The 18,797-nt window shown below is 54.2% G+C and overlaps 10 protein-coding genes across 10 annotated transcripts; 4 read left to right on the forward strand and 6 right to left on the reverse strand.

Annotated features, from left to right (window-relative positions):
• Positions 1 to 6: 6 nt before the first annotated feature.
• On the reverse strand, positions 7 to 1,667 carry BO72DRAFT_466658 (DUF1479 domain-containing protein; the record flags this gene model as incomplete). The annotated part of the gene is made up of 4 exons (XM_040946781.1): positions 7 to 359; positions 405 to 1,139; positions 1,205 to 1,600; positions 1,634 to 1,667. 4 exons carry the CDS (start codon positions 1,665 to 1,667, stop codon positions 7 to 9), a joined length of 1,518 nt encoding a protein of 505 aa, XP_040804055.1.
• Positions 1,668 to 1,912: 245 nt separating this feature from the next.
• On the forward strand, positions 1,913 to 2,882 carry BO72DRAFT_424137 (2-deoxyglucose-6-phosphate phosphatase; the record flags this gene model as incomplete). The annotated part of the gene is made up of 4 exons (XM_040942864.1): positions 1,913 to 2,035; positions 2,090 to 2,111; positions 2,207 to 2,316; positions 2,395 to 2,882. Exons 1-4 carry the CDS (start codon positions 1,939 to 1,941, stop codon positions 2,880 to 2,882), a joined length of 717 nt encoding a protein of 238 aa, XP_040804056.1. The 5' UTR covers positions 1,913 to 1,938.
• Positions 2,883 to 3,207: 325 nt separating this feature from the next.
• BO72DRAFT_493878 (arrestin C-terminal domain-containing protein) lies at positions 3,208 to 4,639 on the reverse strand (the record flags this gene model as incomplete). The annotated part of the gene is made up of 6 exons (XM_040948422.1): positions 3,208 to 3,237; positions 3,293 to 3,454; positions 3,510 to 3,935; positions 3,998 to 4,322; positions 4,391 to 4,537; positions 4,602 to 4,639. 6 exons carry the CDS (start codon positions 4,637 to 4,639, stop codon positions 3,208 to 3,210), a joined length of 1,128 nt encoding a protein of 375 aa, XP_040804057.1.
• A 406-nt stretch (positions 4,640 to 5,045) lies between these two features.
• BO72DRAFT_399220 (fungal specific transcription factor domain-containing protein) lies at positions 5,046 to 7,095 on the forward strand (the record flags this gene model as incomplete). Its single annotated transcript, XM_040942119.1, has 3 exons — positions 5,046 to 5,132; positions 5,210 to 6,314; positions 6,402 to 7,095. The coding sequence occupies 3 exons, from the start codon at positions 5,046 to 5,048 to the stop codon at positions 7,031 to 7,033; spliced, it is 1,824 nt and encodes a 607-aa protein (XP_040804058.1). The 3' UTR covers positions 7,034 to 7,095.
• Positions 7,096 to 7,224: 129 nt separating this feature from the next.
• On the reverse strand, positions 7,225 to 8,836 carry BO72DRAFT_475753 (flavin monoamine oxidase family protein; the record flags this gene model as incomplete). Its single annotated transcript, XM_040947347.1, has 2 exons — positions 7,225 to 7,871; positions 7,932 to 8,836. The coding sequence occupies 2 exons, from the start codon at positions 8,834 to 8,836 to the stop codon at positions 7,301 to 7,303; spliced, it is 1,476 nt and encodes a 491-aa protein (XP_040804059.1). The 3' UTR covers positions 7,225 to 7,300.
• Positions 8,837 to 9,448: 612 nt separating this feature from the next.
• BO72DRAFT_493881 (uncharacterized protein) lies at positions 9,449 to 9,936 on the reverse strand (the record flags this gene model as incomplete). The annotated part of the gene is made up of 3 exons (XM_040948423.1): positions 9,449 to 9,600; positions 9,667 to 9,795; positions 9,861 to 9,936. The coding sequence occupies 3 exons, from the start codon at positions 9,934 to 9,936 to the stop codon at positions 9,449 to 9,451; spliced, it is 357 nt and encodes a 118-aa protein (XP_040804060.1).
• A 448-nt stretch (positions 9,937 to 10,384) lies between these two features.
• Positions 10,385 to 12,391, reverse strand: BO72DRAFT_424145 (Zn(II)2Cys6 transcription factor; the record flags this gene model as incomplete). Its single annotated transcript, XM_040942865.1, has 4 exons — positions 12,326 to 12,391; positions 12,229 to 12,254; positions 11,468 to 12,172; positions 10,385 to 11,416 (listed from the first exon to the last, which is right to left on the reverse strand). The coding sequence occupies exons 1-4, from the start codon at positions 12,369 to 12,371 to the stop codon at positions 10,385 to 10,387; spliced, it is 1,809 nt and encodes a 602-aa protein (XP_040804061.1). The 5' UTR covers positions 12,372 to 12,391.
• Positions 12,392 to 13,924: 1,533 nt separating this feature from the next.
• Positions 13,925 to 15,872, forward strand: BO72DRAFT_475755 (putative GABA permease; the record flags this gene model as incomplete). Its single annotated transcript, XM_040947348.1, has 8 exons — positions 13,925 to 14,026; positions 14,094 to 14,164; positions 14,230 to 14,288; positions 14,341 to 14,395; positions 14,448 to 14,539; positions 14,602 to 14,973; positions 15,032 to 15,352; positions 15,409 to 15,872. The coding sequence occupies 8 exons, from the start codon at positions 13,925 to 13,927 to the stop codon at positions 15,870 to 15,872; spliced, it is 1,536 nt and encodes a 511-aa protein (XP_040804062.1).
• A 283-nt stretch (positions 15,873 to 16,155) lies between these two features.
• BO72DRAFT_424152 (PIG-L family deacetylase) lies at positions 16,156 to 17,640 on the forward strand. Its single transcript, XM_040942866.1, has 2 exons — positions 16,156 to 16,762; positions 16,868 to 17,640. The coding sequence occupies exons 1-2, from the start codon at positions 16,206 to 16,208 to the stop codon at positions 17,202 to 17,204; spliced, it is 894 nt and encodes a 297-aa protein (XP_040804063.1). The 5' UTR covers positions 16,156 to 16,205; the 3' UTR covers positions 17,205 to 17,640.
• BO72DRAFT_27052 (glycosyltransferase family 32 protein) lies at positions 17,321 to 18,645 on the reverse strand. Its single transcript, XM_040940198.1, has 3 exons — positions 18,088 to 18,645; positions 17,790 to 18,021; positions 17,321 to 17,725 (listed from the first exon to the last, which is right to left on the reverse strand). Exons 1-3 carry the CDS (start codon positions 18,542 to 18,544, stop codon positions 17,401 to 17,403), a joined length of 1,014 nt encoding a protein of 337 aa, XP_040804064.1. The 5' UTR covers positions 18,545 to 18,645; the 3' UTR covers positions 17,321 to 17,400.
• Positions 18,646 to 18,797: the final 152 nt, after the last annotated feature.

Below are 18,797 nucleotides of genomic sequence, written 5' to 3' on the forward strand. Positions count from 1 at the left end.
CTAATGCTAGTTAAAGGTGTCTACCTCAAAGAAACCCATGATTTCATCGGCCCTTTTCAATACAGCGCGCTGTCCCTGCTTCAGATCCCTCTCTCCAGTGTTCCACTTCTCCAGTCCCAGAGATCTCAGTCCCTGCTTATTAGTATACCGAGCTAGGTCTGCCTGTGTTGTGCGTCCAATGTGTTCACTTTCGCCCTTGCCTCCCGGGAAGTCGGGCGGTGGCACACCATTGAGGAAGTCTTCCCTCTGGCGACGAACATACTGCGCATTGGCCTCGGTCACAGGGCAAGCAGGAATGTACAGAACACTGCTGTCTCCGCGACCTTGGTGGATCTTATCGACGGAATGGATGGCTGATTCTAGTCAGCAAAATCACGCAGAGATATCGACATGAAGGGACGTACTATCACAGTGCCACGCGACATAATCGCCCGGGGCAATCTTCGGCATATGCACCATGGTTTTCTCCAAGTGCAAGTGAGGGTGCAAGATATCGTTCAGTTCCTGCGCGTAGCCCGGCGTGGCGCCCTCCAGTTTGCTGGACATCGACTCCTCAAAACGCCAGTTTGTCGGGTCGAGGTAGGTATCCAGGGCCAGCCGCGAGCAGTCTCCGGCCGGAGGAGACGAGATCGGCTCAAAGAACGGTCGTAACAGGTAGTATGTGGTGGCCATGGACAGCAGAGGGTTGACGAGAAGCGTGCCCTCCCGGGGACCTGTGTGTGACATGCTCAACCAGCCCTGGAACATCCGGAACATGGAACACGCCCCGGCCCCGTCATACAGGTCCGCCACTGCTGGCACTCGGCAGCTGGCTTCCCAGGGGTCATACTCTTCCCACTGACCCTCCCAGATACGTTGGTAGACCCGTCCCAATCCGTATCCGTGGTCTTCCCAGCGCTCAACGCTGCCGCCGTCCACATGAGGTCCCAGGGCGAAACCGGCATCACCTGGCTGGCGAATGCGCAGGCGGTCGGCATACGTCAAGGGGTAGGTGGGGGAGATGAGGGCATCTTCCGCGCGCGAGTGCCAGAAGCTCATGAGGAATTGCTGGGTCTGCAGCATGTGGGGATGCAGACGAGCACGCATCTGAGGCTGGGACCAGTATAGTTCAAATACCTGCGGATCCTGAGAAGGGAATGCTACGGTGGATCATGTCAGCGAGAAGGCGACTCTTTGATTTTTATCTCAAGGGAGCTTGTAATACCTCGAGTCTGAGGATTGGCGCGCACGTACGCCTCAATCTCCTCCTTGTAGGCGCGGGCCTCGCTCTCAGGAATCACACCCCGCACCACCGCGACACCACGCTTACGGAGCTCGTCCTGGAACTCTGACGATGCAGCGTGGATGTCTTTGAAGTTGATGGAGGGGATAATGTCCGAGCCCCTTCTGGCGATGAGTCCCACTTCATCACGCAACCGGCACAGGAGTCGATCCCAGCTTTGTTTCACCTGATCTTCGTGTCCAGCAATCAGACGCCGCTTCTGATCGGCGAATCTAGGTGGCAGTGCTTGCTCTTTGACTCCGGAGAGGGAGACAAACACTGAGGAGATGTCGCCTTCTTTGCGAGGGGTCTGTGTCGAAGTGGCCAGCTGGCGATGTGCTCTGGGTTTGGAGAGGATGCGCAGAGCCGGACGGAGGCTGGCGGTCTGGACTTGTGAAGTATGCATGTTGTAGGGAATTGGCTTCAAAACAAGTTGATTGTCGCCTTGTTTATGTTCTGTCTAAGTATTGTGCAAGATTCACAGGGGCTCTTATACATCATAAGCCTGCGAATATCTGCCTGGGAAGCAGGCGGGTGGGTTTCCCAATGCGGTAACCTGCCGCCCGCCAGCCCTGAGCGGCGCCACTTGACCCATCACTTATAAATCAATCCCTGCTCTCCTGCATTTTCCAAGCATCCAAACGTGACTAAACTCGCAACTTGGCTGAAATTACATCATGGCCCAGTCTTTCCAGCCAGCCGGTCCAAGCGAGCGGCATGCATTTGCCGGGGTTCTTCTAGACTTTGATGGAACAATCATTGATTCGACCGAAGGTAGGCGTGACGAATCTCCCCACGGGTGAATATGTGGCTGATATTGATGCGAAGCAATTGTGGAAAACTGGAAAAGGTATGCCTTCCACACGGTGGCTCCTCGCTGGTACATGACCAGTAGCGAACGACACCCACCTCCTTCACTACCCCCATCATACTGAACGTGTCTAGAGTCGCCGCCGAATTGGGGCTGGACTATCGCGACATCCTCCGTGCCTCTCATGGTAGGCGAAGCATTGATGTGCTCAAAGAACTGGACCCCACTAAAGCAAACTGGGAATGTATGTCTGAGCGTCCCCCTCTTCCGCTTTGTCTTGTTCCCGTCCGTCGTGGTAGTCATAGCACTAACGTAGACCCAGATGTGAGCGCCATGGAGGCCAGAATCCCGCTTCTCTCCTCCACGCCTGCGGTGGAGATTGCGGGAGCCCGGCGGCTACTGGAGCAACTCAACCGCTATTCCATCCCGCATGCCATCGTGACTTCGGGCAGCAAGGCATTGCTGGATGCTTGGTTGACTATCCTTCAACTCCCGCGGGTAATGAAGGCCACGACCGCCGAGGATGTCAAGATGGGCAAGCCGGACCCTGAGGGGTATCTTACGGCCAAGAAGCAATTGCTTCAACATCGTTCTGGGGAAGGAGAAGTTCTGGTGATGGAAGACGCTCCTGCAGGAATTGTCGCCGGCAAAGCAGCGGGATGCAAGGTGTTGGCTGTGACGACTACGCACACGGTGCAGCAGTTGAAGGAGGCTGGGGCGGATTGGGTGGTTAGGGATCATCGCTTTGTTGGGTTCGAGGCTCCGGCCGGGTCTGGGGATGTGTGTCTGACCTTTCATGATCTTTTGTAGTCACTGGTATAAGAACCTACCCTTTCCGTCTGTATCTAGAGAGTTCGGAAAATATCTAGACAGCGCAAATTGCCTGCGTATATGAAAGCCCTCTTGAGTACATAATCATTTTCATTGACATCCGCCACTGAGTTTTAACATAGGTCTCAACCGACCACCTGTTAGACCATTTACAATAAAGAAAAGCTTTGGCTTATGGCAAGTTCTACCTCGAGTTTGAAATTTAAATTTTCTGGTTCAGTCGGCCTTCATACGTATGGAGGTGGTAAAGGTCCTTGCAGTGATATTACTCTGTCGATAGCAGAGGTATAACTCGGTGTCCTGCTCAGCTCTTCAATGTCGACCCATCCAGAGTCTAGTGGCATGTGCCCACATGGCGAAGAACATCTCGATATCACAGGTGAGCATACCCGTGACTGGTCTTCCATGCTTTCTCTTTCAGCGATCAATGGGTCCTCTTGGTGCTTGCCATACACCGGAGGAATGATGTGTCTGGAATAGAGGGATGATGCCTTGAGCTGGATAGTATCCACATTATGCATGAAGATTACAACGGGTATCAAGGCACGGACCTGACCGCTGGAGTTAAGCGTAAAGTTCTGCACCATCAAGGTCCAATGCACTTACCGATGACACATGTCTGTCCATGTTGATGATTCGGATGGTGACGACCACGTTGTGGGTGATATCGAAGTGGGAGGATTGCACCGCCTGGGCGCAGTCGTAAATCGATGTCGGCAAAGCGACGAGCGGTGCAACTTCATATCCGCCCTCGATCTCCTGGGTTGAGATATCCCGGTCTTTCGTAGACGAGAACTCCTTTCCACATACTACGCGCGAGCGATCAATGCGTTTCAGAAATCCGCCGTCGAAAGATGGATTTGGCGCAAAGTGGTGAGTCTCAACGACTTCGATTGTAATGCTTTCAACCTGAAGACCCTCGGTCAATGGGGAGATTTGTATCCGAGGGCATAGATCCGATCCAAAGGGTATCTGAGTGGCAGGAATGCTAATGGAATATCGAATTTTGCCCGGCCACTCGTTGTCCAAAGTCTGTGAAATAGCAGGGTCAGAGGCTGCTTGTCTCCGTCCGTCCAAAATGAAGAGAAACCCACATGTGCAGTAGCAAAAGAGTACCACTCACTCGGCGCATGGCTGCGATACACCTTGATGTTCTTGTGGCATGTCAGATCGCTCGCAAATTTCCTCGTCACGCGTCCAATCAGCAGATACGAGACCGAATAGCCTTCCACGCCGTCCACGGACTCTCGCATATGCTCTCCTGATCCGAACGCAAGGCTCAAAGGTATCTCATGTCTGCCCGGGGCATAGATGCGGGATCGGAAGACGGTTGTCCGCATCAGCTGCCAACTGCGCTGGAAGATAACCGACTCGGTGCAGCTTTGGGTCAACGTCTGGGACCTCTCGAAGCTGCCCCATCTGGGGATGCTAATGCATCAGCCTGATCTTCGGTGACAACATGTGAGCTAGGCTGCTTTAACACGTACCGTCGCTTCATGATTCCCCGCAGTTGAACGTCGATCGATCCTATTCGCATAGGCTGCGCTAGACTCAAGACCAACTTGCCCGTGATATGAGGACTCTCCGAGATGAGGCTGCCTTCTGCCGGCAGAAAGACCTTATGGACATTTACGCTATGCCAATTGACAAGTTAAACACTGTTTCATACAAGGGCTCGTAGCAGGTTAGAGGACATACTCCAATTCGAAGTGTAGATTACAGCCGTGGTTCGACATCGTTGTTCAAGGAGGAAGGGCGTTAAATTGTACTGATTGTACGTCTATCCCGAGCAGTAAGCAATAACTTTCGTTCCTTTAACCCTTGTTTCTCGGATTGCAACTGATAGATTCGCCCTGCGTGTACCCCACCTTGATTGCCCATTTAGGAAACCTTCCCGCCGAGATGGCGGCCCGCAGAGCGGCTATTCCCCTTGAGGAAGACTTCCCGCTCGGCTGCCGCCTCCCGCGCCTGCGCCTTTTTCACTGCTCGCTCTCATCATCAAGCCGTGAGTAACTCAACTAGTCACAATGCATTGGCAAGCATTGGCAAGCATTGACAAGCATTGACAAGCCTCTAGCATGCTTCATAGCCCCCCGCCCTTGCCGATCAAAGTCCCCTATTCCTCACTCCCTCCAGATCAAAATGGAGGTGACCTGGCTAGCCGACTCCCCACAGACCCGCTCTCGAAAGAGAGCGTTGAGGGCCTGCGACCTTTGCCAGCGGAAAAAGGTGTGTAGCCGCTCACTGAAGCCGCGGCATCTTGCGAAAGCATGGGAGCACTGACACATTCTCTCTGCCGATCGAAGAAACGCTGTCAGCATGCGGATACGCAGCCAAATTCCAGTCGCATGCGTCGAAGACAGGCCGGACCCAGCCCCACCGCAACGCGACCCCAGCCTCAGTCTCGGGCTTCGACAACACCAGATGCCATTCTGCCAGCTCGTTTTGTTGGTGAGATGAATCCGGAGGCTGAGATTCGAGAAAGACTGGCAGGGGGTACGAATTCTACCCTTCTACGCGACCGAGTGGGACTCTGGATTCCTGCCTCTGGCGTTGAAAGTGGAGGAGATCCATCGAGGAATGCTACCGATGACATGAGCAACCCAGCGCCAACGTATCCCGCAGCGGAAGTGTATCCGCCTCATGTGTTGGACACTTTAATTCGTCGTCGGTTCGAGTCTGCACGGAAGGCCTGTAGGCCACTGCCTTCATCCACCCGTCTTCCACTCTTCGGCATCTATTTCTCCCAGGTCAACCACATCCTGCCCGTCGTCGATCCACGCATAGCTATCTCCTCCCCTTTCTTGGAGCGAGCAATTTGTCTAGTTGCAGCCAAGGCAAGAGCTGCTGCTCCGCATCTTTACTTGACCGAGAATGCCGCCGTGGTGTCGCCTCGAGTGTTCTGTACGGAAGTCTACCAAGGACTCGAAGATGCGCTGACCGAAGGGCTCGAGCGGGATCGTGTGACCCGGATTCGAGTGCTTGCATTGATGGCCTTGCACTGTGAGAACTCCGAAGGATCGGAAATTGCGTCGATGCATCTCTCACAGGCCATTCATCAAGCACAAACCGTGGGTATGCACCTCAAGCGACCGGGCGATGCCGACTTTGTACATATCAAGCTCTTCTGGAGTCTATGGACCCTGGACAAGCTTCTTGCATCGATGTTTGGTCGCCCGGCCCTGATCAACGACCATGATATTAGTATAGAGAGGCCGTGCAGCGCAATGAATGCCCCCGAAACCCCTACAACCGCCTTTGACGTCTGGTTCAGGATCTCGGAACTCTTGTCCGAGGCTATCTTATTCTACCGACCCGGAACCAACCACGAGCATAGGGCAGAGAAACCATTTCCCAGCTTTGAGGAAATAGTGGGCCCTTCCGGCGAGGAACTTGGCTTTGCCTCCTTGGGTAAGTGATTTTTTCTTCTTATCCCGAATGGAGCGATGTAGGTACTGTCGCGGTAGGGAGAGACTGACGGGGTTTGTCTTTGTGCAGAACTTTTGGAGCTCTATTACCAAGCAGTCGCAATTGTCTTTCACCGAACGATGGACAACGCGAGCTCCGAATCGCACAACTTTGCACGCAATCAACGAGGTCTCGCAGCCATTCGCGTTCAATCCATCGTGGCGAGAGAGTGTTCCGAGGACTTGCCTCCTTTGCCGATCGTATCGTATGCAGTTGCATTGTCCATGAGCGTGTTCTATCGCCAATACCGGTCCAGCAATCTTATCACCCATCGAAAACGAGCTGCAACCGACATCGACGCGTGTTGTTCACTTCTTGAGGGCTTGAGTGTCTCGTGGTACTCTGCCGAAGCGATGGCCCGGTTGGGCCGCAAAGCTCTCCAGCAAATCCACGAGAGTGATCCAGGCTTGTACGGGGATGAACTCGATGTGCATGGGCCTGCCGTGCAGTCTCCACAAGCGACTCGGAATAAGCGTACGCGAGCGGCTCCTGCCGCGACTGGAGACGAAGAAAGTATGTCGATGAACGCGACTTATGCGCCCGTGGCACAAAATCCCGTTGTATACTATACCGGAGACCACGATTGGGCGATAGGTGACATGACCGACCTAGATCTTGCCTTCGATGACTTCTTAGATCTGTCTTTGCCGACCAATTTCTAACTTGCTTCATGTCTCTCCGGGCCTGATGTAGAGCCCCGAGGCAATACATCACAAACGTTAAGGACGACAGAATTCATTCCTACTCAATAAGTTTGAGGTGTGGTGGTAAGCCTAATACTTTATCTCATTTTATCTTCTATGCTGCTAATCTGACCTTCATTGTTCTTTAGCCTTGTGTTTTGTGGCAGATAGTTTGTTACACACCATTCAGGTAACAAAGCAGACTTTACCTCAAAGCAAGGTCCACATTCGTGACGGCATCTTCAGTTACAGTTTGGCAGACACCGTGGAAATATCCTTCAACAGCCGCACAGTATCTCGAACAGCTACCTGACCTCGCTCGATGGCTCCATCGACAAAGCCCCGCCAACCATCCGCCCAGTCCGCGCTTGCGAAAAGAATGCGACCGTGCGGTTTCTGAAGCTCTTGCAGATGGGCCGATGCACTGTTGGGGCCCCAGCAGGCCCACACGCCCTTGGAATACGGGTCGTTCATCCAGTCATGGGTCGCGTATGCTTCAACAGTGACGTCGGGCTTGATATCCCGCTTGAACCTCTGCACGATGTACTCACTATCGGTCTTCTGGGTCAAATGCCCATTGTACCCGAAGCCTATGCACCACGTGCCCGATGGTCCCGAAAACTGTGTGCCGTTGTGGTCCGAGAACGCAAAGACGAACTCCGAGTCGCTGGCGTCATTGGCCGTCCAGAACCAGCCGGGCAGCGTTTCACGTAGCTTGAAGTGGATCTTTGCGCCGCGGTTGATGTGGCCTTGGCTCACGGCGGTTTGACGAAGGGGTGAGAGGGGAGGGTTAAATCGGATGTCGCCGAGACAGTTCCTGGCTGTGCGTTAGCAACTGCATTTGCACTGCCGGAACATACGTGACGAGAGGACTTACAGTGGGATCGTTGAGATGACCGCGCCAGCTCGGAACCTCCGTCCATCCTTCGTGCGCACCTCAACACCATCCACCACATGGTTCACTTCGGCGACAACCGTGCTAAAACTAATGTCCCCGGCATACTCGCTGAGAATCGCCCGAGCAAGGGAGGTCATCCCGCCCCGACCCAGCTTGTAAATCCCTGCCAGCTCGAACACTCCCGCCATGCTGTGACCCCCGAGCGCAAACCAGCGCAGTGCGTCGGAGAACCCTGTCTCCTTCGCGGGGGCACTGCCGAACGTGCTAACGTTGGACGCGAACAACTCCTTCTCCCATTGACCCAAGTCCGCCAGCTGGTCCAACCGGTCCTGAACACTGAGATGATCGTACTGCTTCCACGGTGAAGGCGCCCGCAGCGGGTCGTGGGGATACGGCATCAAGGCCCGACTGTCCAATCCGTCGATCGCGAAGACCCTCTGCGCCACACGCTCCAGAACCGGTCCATATTGCTCGTAGGAAACCTTCTCCACCGCACCGCCTGACGACTTGAACAATTGCTCATGGGGCGCGTAGGTCCCCGCGGAGGTCTTCAGATTCCGGTGCAGTCCGTACCGATGCAGCTCGGCGTAGAGATGCGGCTGGTTCCAGTGCACCCAGGTGCCGCCCATTTCGATCTCCTCCCCGAGCACTCGGGCCGTCCATGTGCGCCCGCCGATGCGATCGCGGGCTTCCACCAGGAGAACGGCCAGACCGTGCTTCTGACTCAGGTCGCGGGCTGCGGTGAGGCCCGCGAACCCAGCGCCGATGACGATCACGTCATAGCGGTCGCGGAGGGTCGGGGAGCTTGGTTGCACTGCATCCGTGGGCAGGCCAGAGGTCGTTTCGGTGGGAGTCCATAGGAAGCCCTCTTTTGAGCGAGACATATTGCGAGTATGGTTGATAATACGGAGAAGCGGTTTTCAAGGCTTAGAACCAGAGATCCGGCTTCGCTAAATAATGTCACAAGAAAAGGATTGGTGACCATGTCATGCCATTCCATAGAGCACTTCGGCGCCCGCGCATCCCGAAAGCATCTCGAGATGATGCTGACTTGCAAATTGTTATCGTTCAGCTGAATATACCTCGTACTCCTGATGTATGCACGTTGATCGCGCTGCGGGTGACGCGACAGAGTCCAACGCACTTTTTTGCCGAATCCGGTAAGGCTAGCTCAGAACCCTAGGGTGGAGTAGAGTCGCAGATCAAGAAAAGCATGTGGAACATCTTAACCTGCGTATCTCTGAGAGTCCTTTATATAGTGCCCAGTGATAAGGAACTATGTTGACACATACGCCTTACCATAAATTGTTGCGATTACATTCAGCCTTGCTGGTCTATCAAGATGTTGATTGCCCCATCGTACACTGTACAAGTCCTAGTGTTTGAGGATAGCCGATACTTCTCCGTCAGCAGAGGATCATTGATTGTTTCTGTGATACATGATAATGGATGTACGATTCATTCAAGACTTGGATACATGGCACTCCCCAGTTTACTCAGAGTTTAGCCGGCAAACGCCCCCCACACTTCCACGCCACCCCGTAACTATCCGAGGAAAAGGTGATGGTGCTGCCTCGAGGGAAGAAGAAGGTATCGCCCGGTCTGACGGTGGCGGTCTGCCCAGTTTCATCACGAAGGTTGATCTCTCCTACACAATGGTTCCAATCAGCTAACCTCGGCTTCGGTTCCAGGAACATGCGGCTCGTGCACTCACCCTCAATGACTATTCCAACTTCATCGTAGGTATACTCTGGGGGTGTTGCTTCTGGACCTTTTTCGATTCGAAACCAGGAGCCAACGATTGGATTTCCCGATTCGCGCTTCTCTGTTCCGAGGAGGTCGTCTTTTTTCTTCGTCAGCCCGTGATGTTATCAGACTCCTAGGGGGGTGTTGGGGGAAAAGGCTGACCGAAGAAGACATTCGAGATGCTGCCGTAATTAGGAAGCTTGTAGGCTTCCACTTTGCCTTTGACTTGGAGGACCATGGTGAGTGTTAAGGGGCGGTTGTAGTGTGCTTTGTCTGTGACACTGTACCTAGTGAACAGCGGTTTATATAACTCGATGTCGGAGTCTTGGATCGGCACATGGTAGTCGAACGCTTGCTAATAGTATATCACCACTAGATGACTAGCGATTCATGTAGTGAAGCACTCGAGACAACCAAGTGGCTTCAAGACTGCGTGTATCAATTGCTCGCTTAGCGTGTGTAGTAAGACTTTCAGGTTGCTGGCAGTATCTACTGGTTTCAAAGATGGTCGCTGAAAAAGGACTAGCGCCAGTATGGAGCACATACAACCAATCGCATCTTGTTCCTTGACGCACTATTTGACCAAATGCGGCTAGCGGCAATAGCCTCAGGCTGCGTACTAGGGGTATACAAGAATCCGAACCATCTTCATTGAGATTGGCGGTCGATGCCACCCTTAGACAATGCTAGCCAAAGATTGTCTCCAATCGCTCGGCAACCATCACTTCCGTCCACTGGACGTACTCGAAATACCCACAAGGCTCGTCTGCAACCCTCCGTACATCGGACAGGAACCAGACCCGGTCCAGAATCTCCTGCGCCCGGGGGATAGCGGCAACGCCAATGATTCGATGAGTGGTCTCGATGCGCTCACGCACAAAGTTCCGCCAGAAGAGATAGGTATCTTCCTGCAGGGTAGAGCTCAGGATATCTGGTGAGGGTTGACCATTTTCGTGTGGCTGCGGGGCAGGGCACACAGGAATCTGCAGAGCGCTCCCGGCAATAATCAGCGGTATCGTGAGCAGGCAGAAGACGCCGGAGGTGGTGGGAAGAACTCCGATAGCGGCCAGAACATTCGTGGCCAGGGTTAAAATACGGTGGGTCCGACTCGATGCCCACGAAGCCTGGCCATGCAGCAGCGTTTCGTCCTTCGACCCCGCATCGAGGTCGGGGAAGGTCATGTACAGTTGAAGGAGGCTTATCTGTTGATAAATCCGGGCCAGTCGTTGCAGGTGGTCGACAGGCGTTCTTGCATCCACTGTGTCTTCTATCTGCTCCTGCCCAGGGACTTGGTAGTGGAGGAGCGTGGTCTCCACACTGCGAGCGTGTTCAGCCATCTCGGTGCTGGCTTGCTCCCACCCAGCCGCGAAGGGGGCGGCGACAGACGTCTGACGAAGCAAAGACCGGTGTCTTGTCAGGGTGCCGATCTTAGCCAGGCAGGCAAACAATCGCGTGCCAATGCCGGTCCAGGGGTTGACGTAGATGGTAGATGGCTCATCGGTCGCTAAATAGGCGGTTGCGTCCAACGGTTGATTATGAACGAAGGAAGTCACTGCTTCCCAGTAAACCATGAGACCAGTGATCAGACTTCTGGTTCGAGGACAAGCTTTCACTCGGGAGGATGGGCCTGGTATCGTCGAGGCTGACAGCCATTTGCGATATAAGACACGGGCGCCGTATAGATGAGTGATACCTAACTGCATCGGATCATGCCATCCCTATCTCAAGCTGTCAATTGTGGTGGTGCAAGGATCGAGCGGATGACTTACCTCAGTCATTCCCAAAAGTATGCTACCAAGAAGCATCTCGACGGTCCTTTCCAGTGATGATGCGCTCTCTCTCCGACGCAGGGTAGACACTGCCTCTATCTCCGCTTTCAGACAGGCTAGTGCTATTGATCGGTGGGTCAAGGTGGTTGTCACCATATCACCTCGTATTGGGGTGAGATGAGCGGCTGACATGGCCAGGACACAGGAGTGGATCAGTGGACGAGAGCTTATCAGGGCTCCGAGCTCCATGCGGAAGAAATTCTTGTGCGAGTCAAAGCAGGAGTTTACTGGACAGACTTTAGAGAAATAGTGGCGTAGCAGAGTTGTGTCGTCATCTTCCAGAGTTGTGTAGACCTGACGTAGGTTGGCCAACCTCATTAGCTCGCTGGTAGTGGGACTCCCTCTGGTCGATAGAGTGGAGATATTGTCTTCATCAATGCAGAATGGTGACTCGGTGTCAGCTTGGGTTCGGTGAGCGGCTTCAGCTCGATGAGCATTGACTGTGGAGTCGTTTGACCTTCTCGACTGAATGAAATGTGCTTGCAATGTTTCCATGGTCTCTTGCAGCTCGGTGGGTGAGTGCGCGATGGCCATTTCCACCTCATACTTGGAGGACCACTTCAAGGGTCGTCTGTACCCCGGACAGTCAAAGTTCTTCCGCGTACATTGGGTACACGCCGGTACCGTTTCGTCACACTTGATTCGCTGTGTAGATTTGGTTAGCAGGGCACATGGAGCTCCAGTCTGACGAGTCTCCCTACTCTCTGTTTGCACCGGAGGCAGCCAGCTTGAATGAGCAATAAGTTAGTTCGAACACACTGGTAGACACCGCTGCACTGGGTAGCAGGTCGCACTCACTCCGAGCTTTAACTCTACGACGAGAGACTGGTTGCGGGGTTGACATTGGAAATGTGTAAAGCAGCTTCGGTTGCGACCTCGATGGAAGTGAAAAAGGTCAGGATAAGAGACTGTACCGAACTATGATGAATGACCTAAAGACCAGGAAGCAAAGAGACACTGTATTCAATCTGTCTTCTTCCCCGCATTCCGCTTCAATGCCGAGTGGAGATAAGCCCCCTGGATAACTGCTGGATATCCTATTGGCTAACTGTGCGGCTATCTGCGTCCCGAGTGTCGGCCTGTTGCCTGAGGCAGAACCAAGGCAAGGTGTGCCTTACAACATGACCGCAACGTAATTGAAAGATTTTCACTCTCATCGAAGTAGAGCCAGTGCATATAAGTCTAAAAGGAGCATTGGTCAAGATGCTGGAAGCCGCGAAAATGGTAGCATGGATCAAATCAGATTCAGTTCTAGACGGTAACCTCAATAGAATATGCCGGTAAGTCTGGTCAACATCTTCCATGCTTCAGGGCACCGATAGACGGGAATGTGGGTAGACGGGTGCAAGTCTCCCTGAATCGGCATCAGTCATTTCTTATACTTGCTGAATACCATCAAGATTATGTCGACTATCTGAACAGCAAGCCTGCCCGAAGCACGGGCCCCCATTTCCTTACAATGCATGAGTACGGCCCATGGCATATAACATCATCCGTTCAGATGCATGAACTGGGCGCCATTCTGCTTGCGATTGCTTTGCGGGCACATTCAGACTTGCGTGAGGAGGAGCGCCGACAAAATTAGCCGGACAGGCAGTGTCTTGGGGTCGTCCTGGATGTTGCGCTTAATGGTACCTACATCAGATTATCGCATGACGAGGTAGCTGTTTCTTACCAGAAAAGAAGAAAAGAAAGAAAACTCTCTATGGCACCGTGCTCAACGATACTCTCGGAAAGTGATCAGATGTTGAGTTTAGATATACATATGCGAAAACTGTCTCCGCATAGTCCCATTATCGGCCAAATCAAATACAAGCGCAGCTGCCTTTCAGCCCAACCTAATTACTTCCATGAAATGTGCAATTCTCCTTATCGTCTGCCTGGGAATGCTGAAGGTGATTCTAAACGAGGCACCAGGCCCATGGCAATTGCCAAGGAGAGGAGAGAGGAGAAGCAAAGGCTTTACTATTGTTCTTCACTAGTCCTACCCATCTCCTGGGGTTGATCTCAAATTCTTCATGTTCGGCGACCCGCTTGTGCATATTCTCATCTACCTGCCATTGAATCACGGCGCTGCATTCGATGCTGGATGCAAACGACCTAGTAGTGATAAGAGCTACTATCGATATTCCCGGCCGCGTGATCTTACTGGCCCGCACTTTTTGTACAATTTCAGCGATAAAGTGCTACCTACCTACCTTATCTCTACTCAAGTTGCCAACCCGGCGAGTGGCAACTCTGCCCAGCAACAACTACGATGATTGGCCGCCTGTGAGGGTTACATAGAATCGATCATTGTAGGTAAAATGCATATTTGCTGCTCCCCTTATACACGCCTGCTCTACCCGCCCAGAGTTTGTTTCAGGCATCTCACCACCGTACGATCGCACGATCAAAATGGCTACAAGCATGAAAGCTTCGAAAGACAGTTGCACCGCCAAGTCGGGCGAGGTGGACGATGGGGTGCACAGCGGGGTTGGAGAAGTGGTCGAATTGAAGGCAGGTAGCTGCACCTTCATCCATCTGGCATTCGGTAGTATGCTGACATTTACCTGTGGAAGAGCAGAAGCCTTTCTCTCGATTCACAATCCTGTCGCTGACTGTGGTTCTGATGTCAACATGGGAGGCCTTTTCTAGGTAAATCCGCGCTGTCGCTGAACAGACGATGGCGCTCAGTGGGCTGACGACCACAATTTGTACAGTACGATGGCAGCGGGTCTTGTCAGTGGTGGTCCTGTTTCGCTGGTCTATGGGTATCTTTGTTCGTTCTTCTGCCTCAATTGATTCACGGATGGTTTTGACCAGAAGGATAGTGGCAGTCGTTGGCTCGATTGCGACCGCAGCGTCGTTGAGTGAAATGGCGTCGATGTGAGTGCCTCCTGCCGAAGATTGAGTGCACCAGGCTCATACTACTTTATAGATACCCTACCGCAGGGGGGCAGTATCATTTCACAGCCAAATTTGCGCCAGAACCATTGCGGAGATCCTTCAGCTGGGCTGTTGGATGGATCGGTGAGCTCTTCAGCCGCAGCGGGCCAGCAAGACCAGCTGATCTTTGCGAAACACCGTTTTAGGGACATTCGGATGGGTGTCATTCACCGCCAGCGCCCCTTATCTCTCTGCCGGTATGGTTCAGGGCCTGGTGGTTCTCACCCGCGAAACGTATCAGCCCCAGCGCTGGCATGTATCGCTGATCTACTGGGCTATGGTCGGATTGGCCACCGTTCTGAATGTGTGGGGTAGTCGTCTGCTATCCTTGGTGGAGGCCATTTCACTATTGATCCACTTGGTCGGATTTGTTGCTATTCTGATTGCTGTCTGGGTTTGTGCGCCGGCAACGAATGACGCACACTTCGTATTCACGACATTCATCAATAGCACTGGCTGGTCTTCTGACGGACTGGCCTGGTGTCTGGGTATGCTCTCAAGCTGCTACGTTCTGACAGGTTTGTGCTCTGTCTGTCTGGCGTTGGCCTCATACGTTGATCCTAAATATTGGCACAGGCTACGACGGGGCAATACATCTGTGCGAGGAGATGGCCAACGCCACCACAGCCGTTCCATACTGTATGCTTGGCTCCCTGGCTATCAACGGCATCCTCGGATTCGCATACCTTGTTACTATTCTTTTCTGCATGGGAGACATGGAGAGTGCGCTGGACACTGGTACAGGATATCCGATTATTGAGATCTTCCGCAATGCAACGCAATCTTCGGCCGCGAGTTGTGTTATGACCGCCGTTCTCATCCTCACGGCATGGCTGGCTACGATCGCGTTGCTGGCATCGACCGCTCGAATGGTCTTGTCCCTGGCTCGAGATAGAGGTACGATGACTTGCTCAACTGCGTTCTGGGATTCAACACGCTGATGAACAATCTAGCCCTCCCATTCTCTACTTATTTTTCTCACGTTGACAATCACACCCACCTACCAACACGTTCTATCCTTGTCACCACCGGCCTCCTCGTGTTATTCGGACTGATCAATATTGGATCGACCACGGCTTTTAACGCGATCCTCTCTCTCGCTGTTCTCGGGTTGCACGTCTCCTATGTTGTTCCGATTATCTTCTTCTTGTGGCGTCGCATTTGGCTGCCGCATAGCCTGCAGCCGGGGCCGTGGAGCCTTGGTCGGGTTGGAATCATCGTCAACATTGTCGCCATTCTTTATCTCTGCTTCACGAGTATTTTCATGGTCTTTCCCGCTTACCAGCCGGTTACTCCTTCGAACATGAATTACGCCTCGTTGATCTTCGGGGCTGTCTTGCTGTGGAGTGGTGGATTTTGGTTATGGCGAGGCCGAAAGGAATATGATGGGCCCGTGGTTGTTCTGGCCGATGGATGATGATTTGTTGTGTGGGTATTGAGAAGATCTCAAGTGCGTCTCTTGATGAGTATTTAGAGGTACCTAGTAGTCAGTAGATTGATAGTGGGTCAGTGAGGGTAGTGGGGGCGCACCTGACTTTCCTGCGACCGAATCTAGACCGAATAACAGTACATACAGTACATAAAGTACCCAGTACAGACAATACATACAGTACCGTATTTCCACATCCCATCCGGCTGCCTGCCTCTTCTTATTATCTATCCATGGTTCTTTTCTCTCTTTTACTTCACTTCCCATCGCTCCTCTCTCTTCCTCTACTTTCTTCCTCATCACCACAGTCAATCCATCGCTATGGCACAGTTCCCACCGGTATTCCGCCGTCTACGACGTCCACTCCGACGAGGCCCCCTACCACGTCTCCTCGCCACGATCACCATCGCCCTCGTCTCCTGTGCCGTGGGATTCTACCTGCTCCTGGCGTACCCGCTGGCGGACGATCCCCGACTGGTGCCGGCCAGCGTGCAGCGCGCCCGCCACATCCTGCTGGTGACCGCCCACCCGGACGACGAGACCCTCTTCTTCAGCCCGACCATCCTCTACCACCGCACCAACCCCGAGGTGACTCGCGCCCTGCTGGTCCTCTCCTGCGGCAACTACAACGGGCTCGGCGACACCCGCCAGGAGGAAATCCACCGCAGCTGCGACCGTCTGGGCATCGCGCCGGAGCGCTGCATCGTCCTCGACCGGGGCGACCTGCAGGACAACCCCAAGGCCTGGTGGGACCAGGATCTCATCCGCGAGGTCGTCGCGCAGTACGTGCAGCAGTGGCACATCGATCTGCTGTATACCTTCGACGACGGGGGTGTGTCGGGGCATGTGAACCACCGCGCTGTGAGCGGGGGTGTAAGGTGAGCTTTTCCCTTCCCCTTTCCCTTTCGATACTTCTCCCCAATATCCATTCCCTATGCCCGGCTGGCAGAAGGTAGGGGCCAGCTAATGAGTCAACGGTGCAGAAAATTCATCCAAACCACCCCCACCGCCCCGCCCGCCTACATGCTGCAGAGCGTCTTCCTGCTGCGCAAATACGCCTCGCTGGTGGACTTGCTGCGCACCGCGCTGCCCTTCACCGGGCGCATCCTCCGCGCGCTGATGGTGAGCCCCGAACATGATCCTGGTCTTGCGGTCACAGACCGCTACGAGGACACGGCGCTGCTGGTCAGCTCGTGGGAGACCTACCGCGTGGCGCGGACGGCGTTCGCCCAGCATGCGAGCCAGTACTCGTGGGACCGCGTGTTGTATCTGGTGGTTAGTCGGTATATGTGGTTCAATGATCTGGCGCGCGTGCAGTAGCTTTTCAGGGTGTAAATTTCATGCAGTGGTTGTTTAGTGGGGCTGGTCGAATTTGGGGAGTACACTAGGTACGAACTACCGGGTCCGGAATTAGGGCACTGGAGGGACAACCACGAATCTACAGATAATGATCGATACCACGAATACGAACAAGGAGCTAATGTACATAACATCCCTTGAGAACGGAAACACGAAGCTACACCATCTTCCCCTCCGACTTGGCCGCCTCCGTGCGCGTGGGATCCGGTCGTCGCGCGGCGCGTCGCCCTCGCGCCACGCAGAAGCAGACGGCCCCCACGAAGGACAGCAGGAACACCACGATCACGAGGAAGGAGAGGCGCTGGTCGCAGTGCGCGAAGAACTTGATCCACCGCGCATCCCGCCCGTGCCACGACGAGGTGCCCAGGTGCTGGAACAGCGGGGTGTTGACGTATCCGTTTAGCATGTGCAGGGTCGGGTGGTCCGGGGTGCCGGCCAGGACGCGGAGGGCGGACCGGTTCGATTGCAACGTGAAGATTGTCCTACCACGGGGAGCTTACGTTAGGGGCTTGTGCGTTCGGGCGGAAAGACTGAAAAACAACTTACGAGGCATAGTGACAGCCCGTGCTGAACATGATGGTGATGTAGGGGAGCAGCGCCCACCGCCGGTTGAAGCGGGGCAGGTTGTCGACCAGCGCGCGCACGTAGGCGTTGTTGGGCGCCGCGAGCATCATCCCCACCGAGATGCCCACGGGGTGCGCGGCGGGGGCCACGAACTCGAATTCGCGGAGGGGGTCGAGGGACTGTCTGCACGCGAGGTCCATGTCTAGGATTGCTCCTGTTGAACATCGTTGTTAGAAAGAGTGCTTCGCTGTTTTCTCTGGGGAAAAGGGGAAAGACATACCGCCGTATGTATGCAGCACCATATACCGCAGCGCATCCACCCGCTGCACCAGCGCCGGATATCCCTCCCACATCGCCAGCAGATCCGGATACTGGCTCTTCACGAACTCGTGGGCGTTCTCATCCTCCCACAGGAACACCTCCCAGTCCGGGTGATGGTCCAGACACTGTGCGCGGGCACTCAGCCATTCCGCCCGCGGTGCGCTGGGGCCCAGGTGGACGTGATGGAGGCGGCTGGGGATGCGCGCGTTTTCTGGGGGACCGCTGCTGTTGGCGTAGGATGCGAAAGTGACGTCGAATCCGTCGCGTTGGGTAGAGAGGATCGAGTCGGCGGCGGAGGTCTTCCAGACGAAGGGCAGGCGGAGGAGGAGATATAGTTCGTGCATGGGCAGGGACAGACCCGCTAGTGTGATCACCGCGACTGCGACGAAGAGCAGCCGTACTCGTAAAGAAGCCATCGTATCGACAGTGGATGCTGGTTATCGGCGAGAGGAGACACAAAGAATGATGAAAAGGTGGGTGTGTGTATGGGTGCGTGTGTAGAGTCACGTAGAAAGCATTGAGCCAAGAACTTCCCCGGGCCGCGTGTTCAACATTGTTGGCGAGATCCAAGGGGGATGAGATGTCACGACCATGTATCCACCCGCGAGGCTCATTGCATTATCCACCGGAGCCCAGCCCAGCCTGCAGGTCCGGCCAGCATGCATACAA

This window comes from Aspergillus fijiensis, assembly GCF_003184825.1.
Source record: "Aspergillus fijiensis CBS 313.89 unplaced genomic scaffold BO72scaffold_11, whole genome shotgun sequence".
NCBI classification, from domain to species: Eukaryota; Fungi; Ascomycota; class Eurotiomycetes; order Eurotiales; family Aspergillaceae; genus Aspergillus; species Aspergillus fijiensis.

Excerpts from the sequence above, each read along its gene's own strand:
- BO72DRAFT_424152 (XM_040942866.1), top strand. The coding sequence starts at position 16,206 with ATGGCACAGTTCCCACCGGTATTCCGCCGTCTACGACGTCCACTCCGA. Across the intron at positions 16,763-16,867 it reads GCTGTGAGCGGGGGTGTAAG|AAAATTCATCCAAACCACCC; the intron begins GTGAGCTTTTCC and ends TCAACGGTGCAG.
- BO72DRAFT_27052 (XM_040940198.1), bottom strand. The coding sequence starts at position 18,544 with ATGGCTTCTTTACGAGTACGGCTGCTCTTCGTCGCAGTCGCGGTGATC. Across the intron at positions 18,022-18,087 it reads GGTGCTGCATACATACGGCG|GAGCAATCCTAGACATGGAC; the intron begins GTATGTCTTTCC and ends GATGTTCAACAG. Across the intron at positions 17,726-17,789 it reads ACGGGCTGTCACTATGCCTC|GACAATCTTCACGTTGCAAT; the intron begins GTAAGTTGTTTT and ends TCCCCGTGGTAG.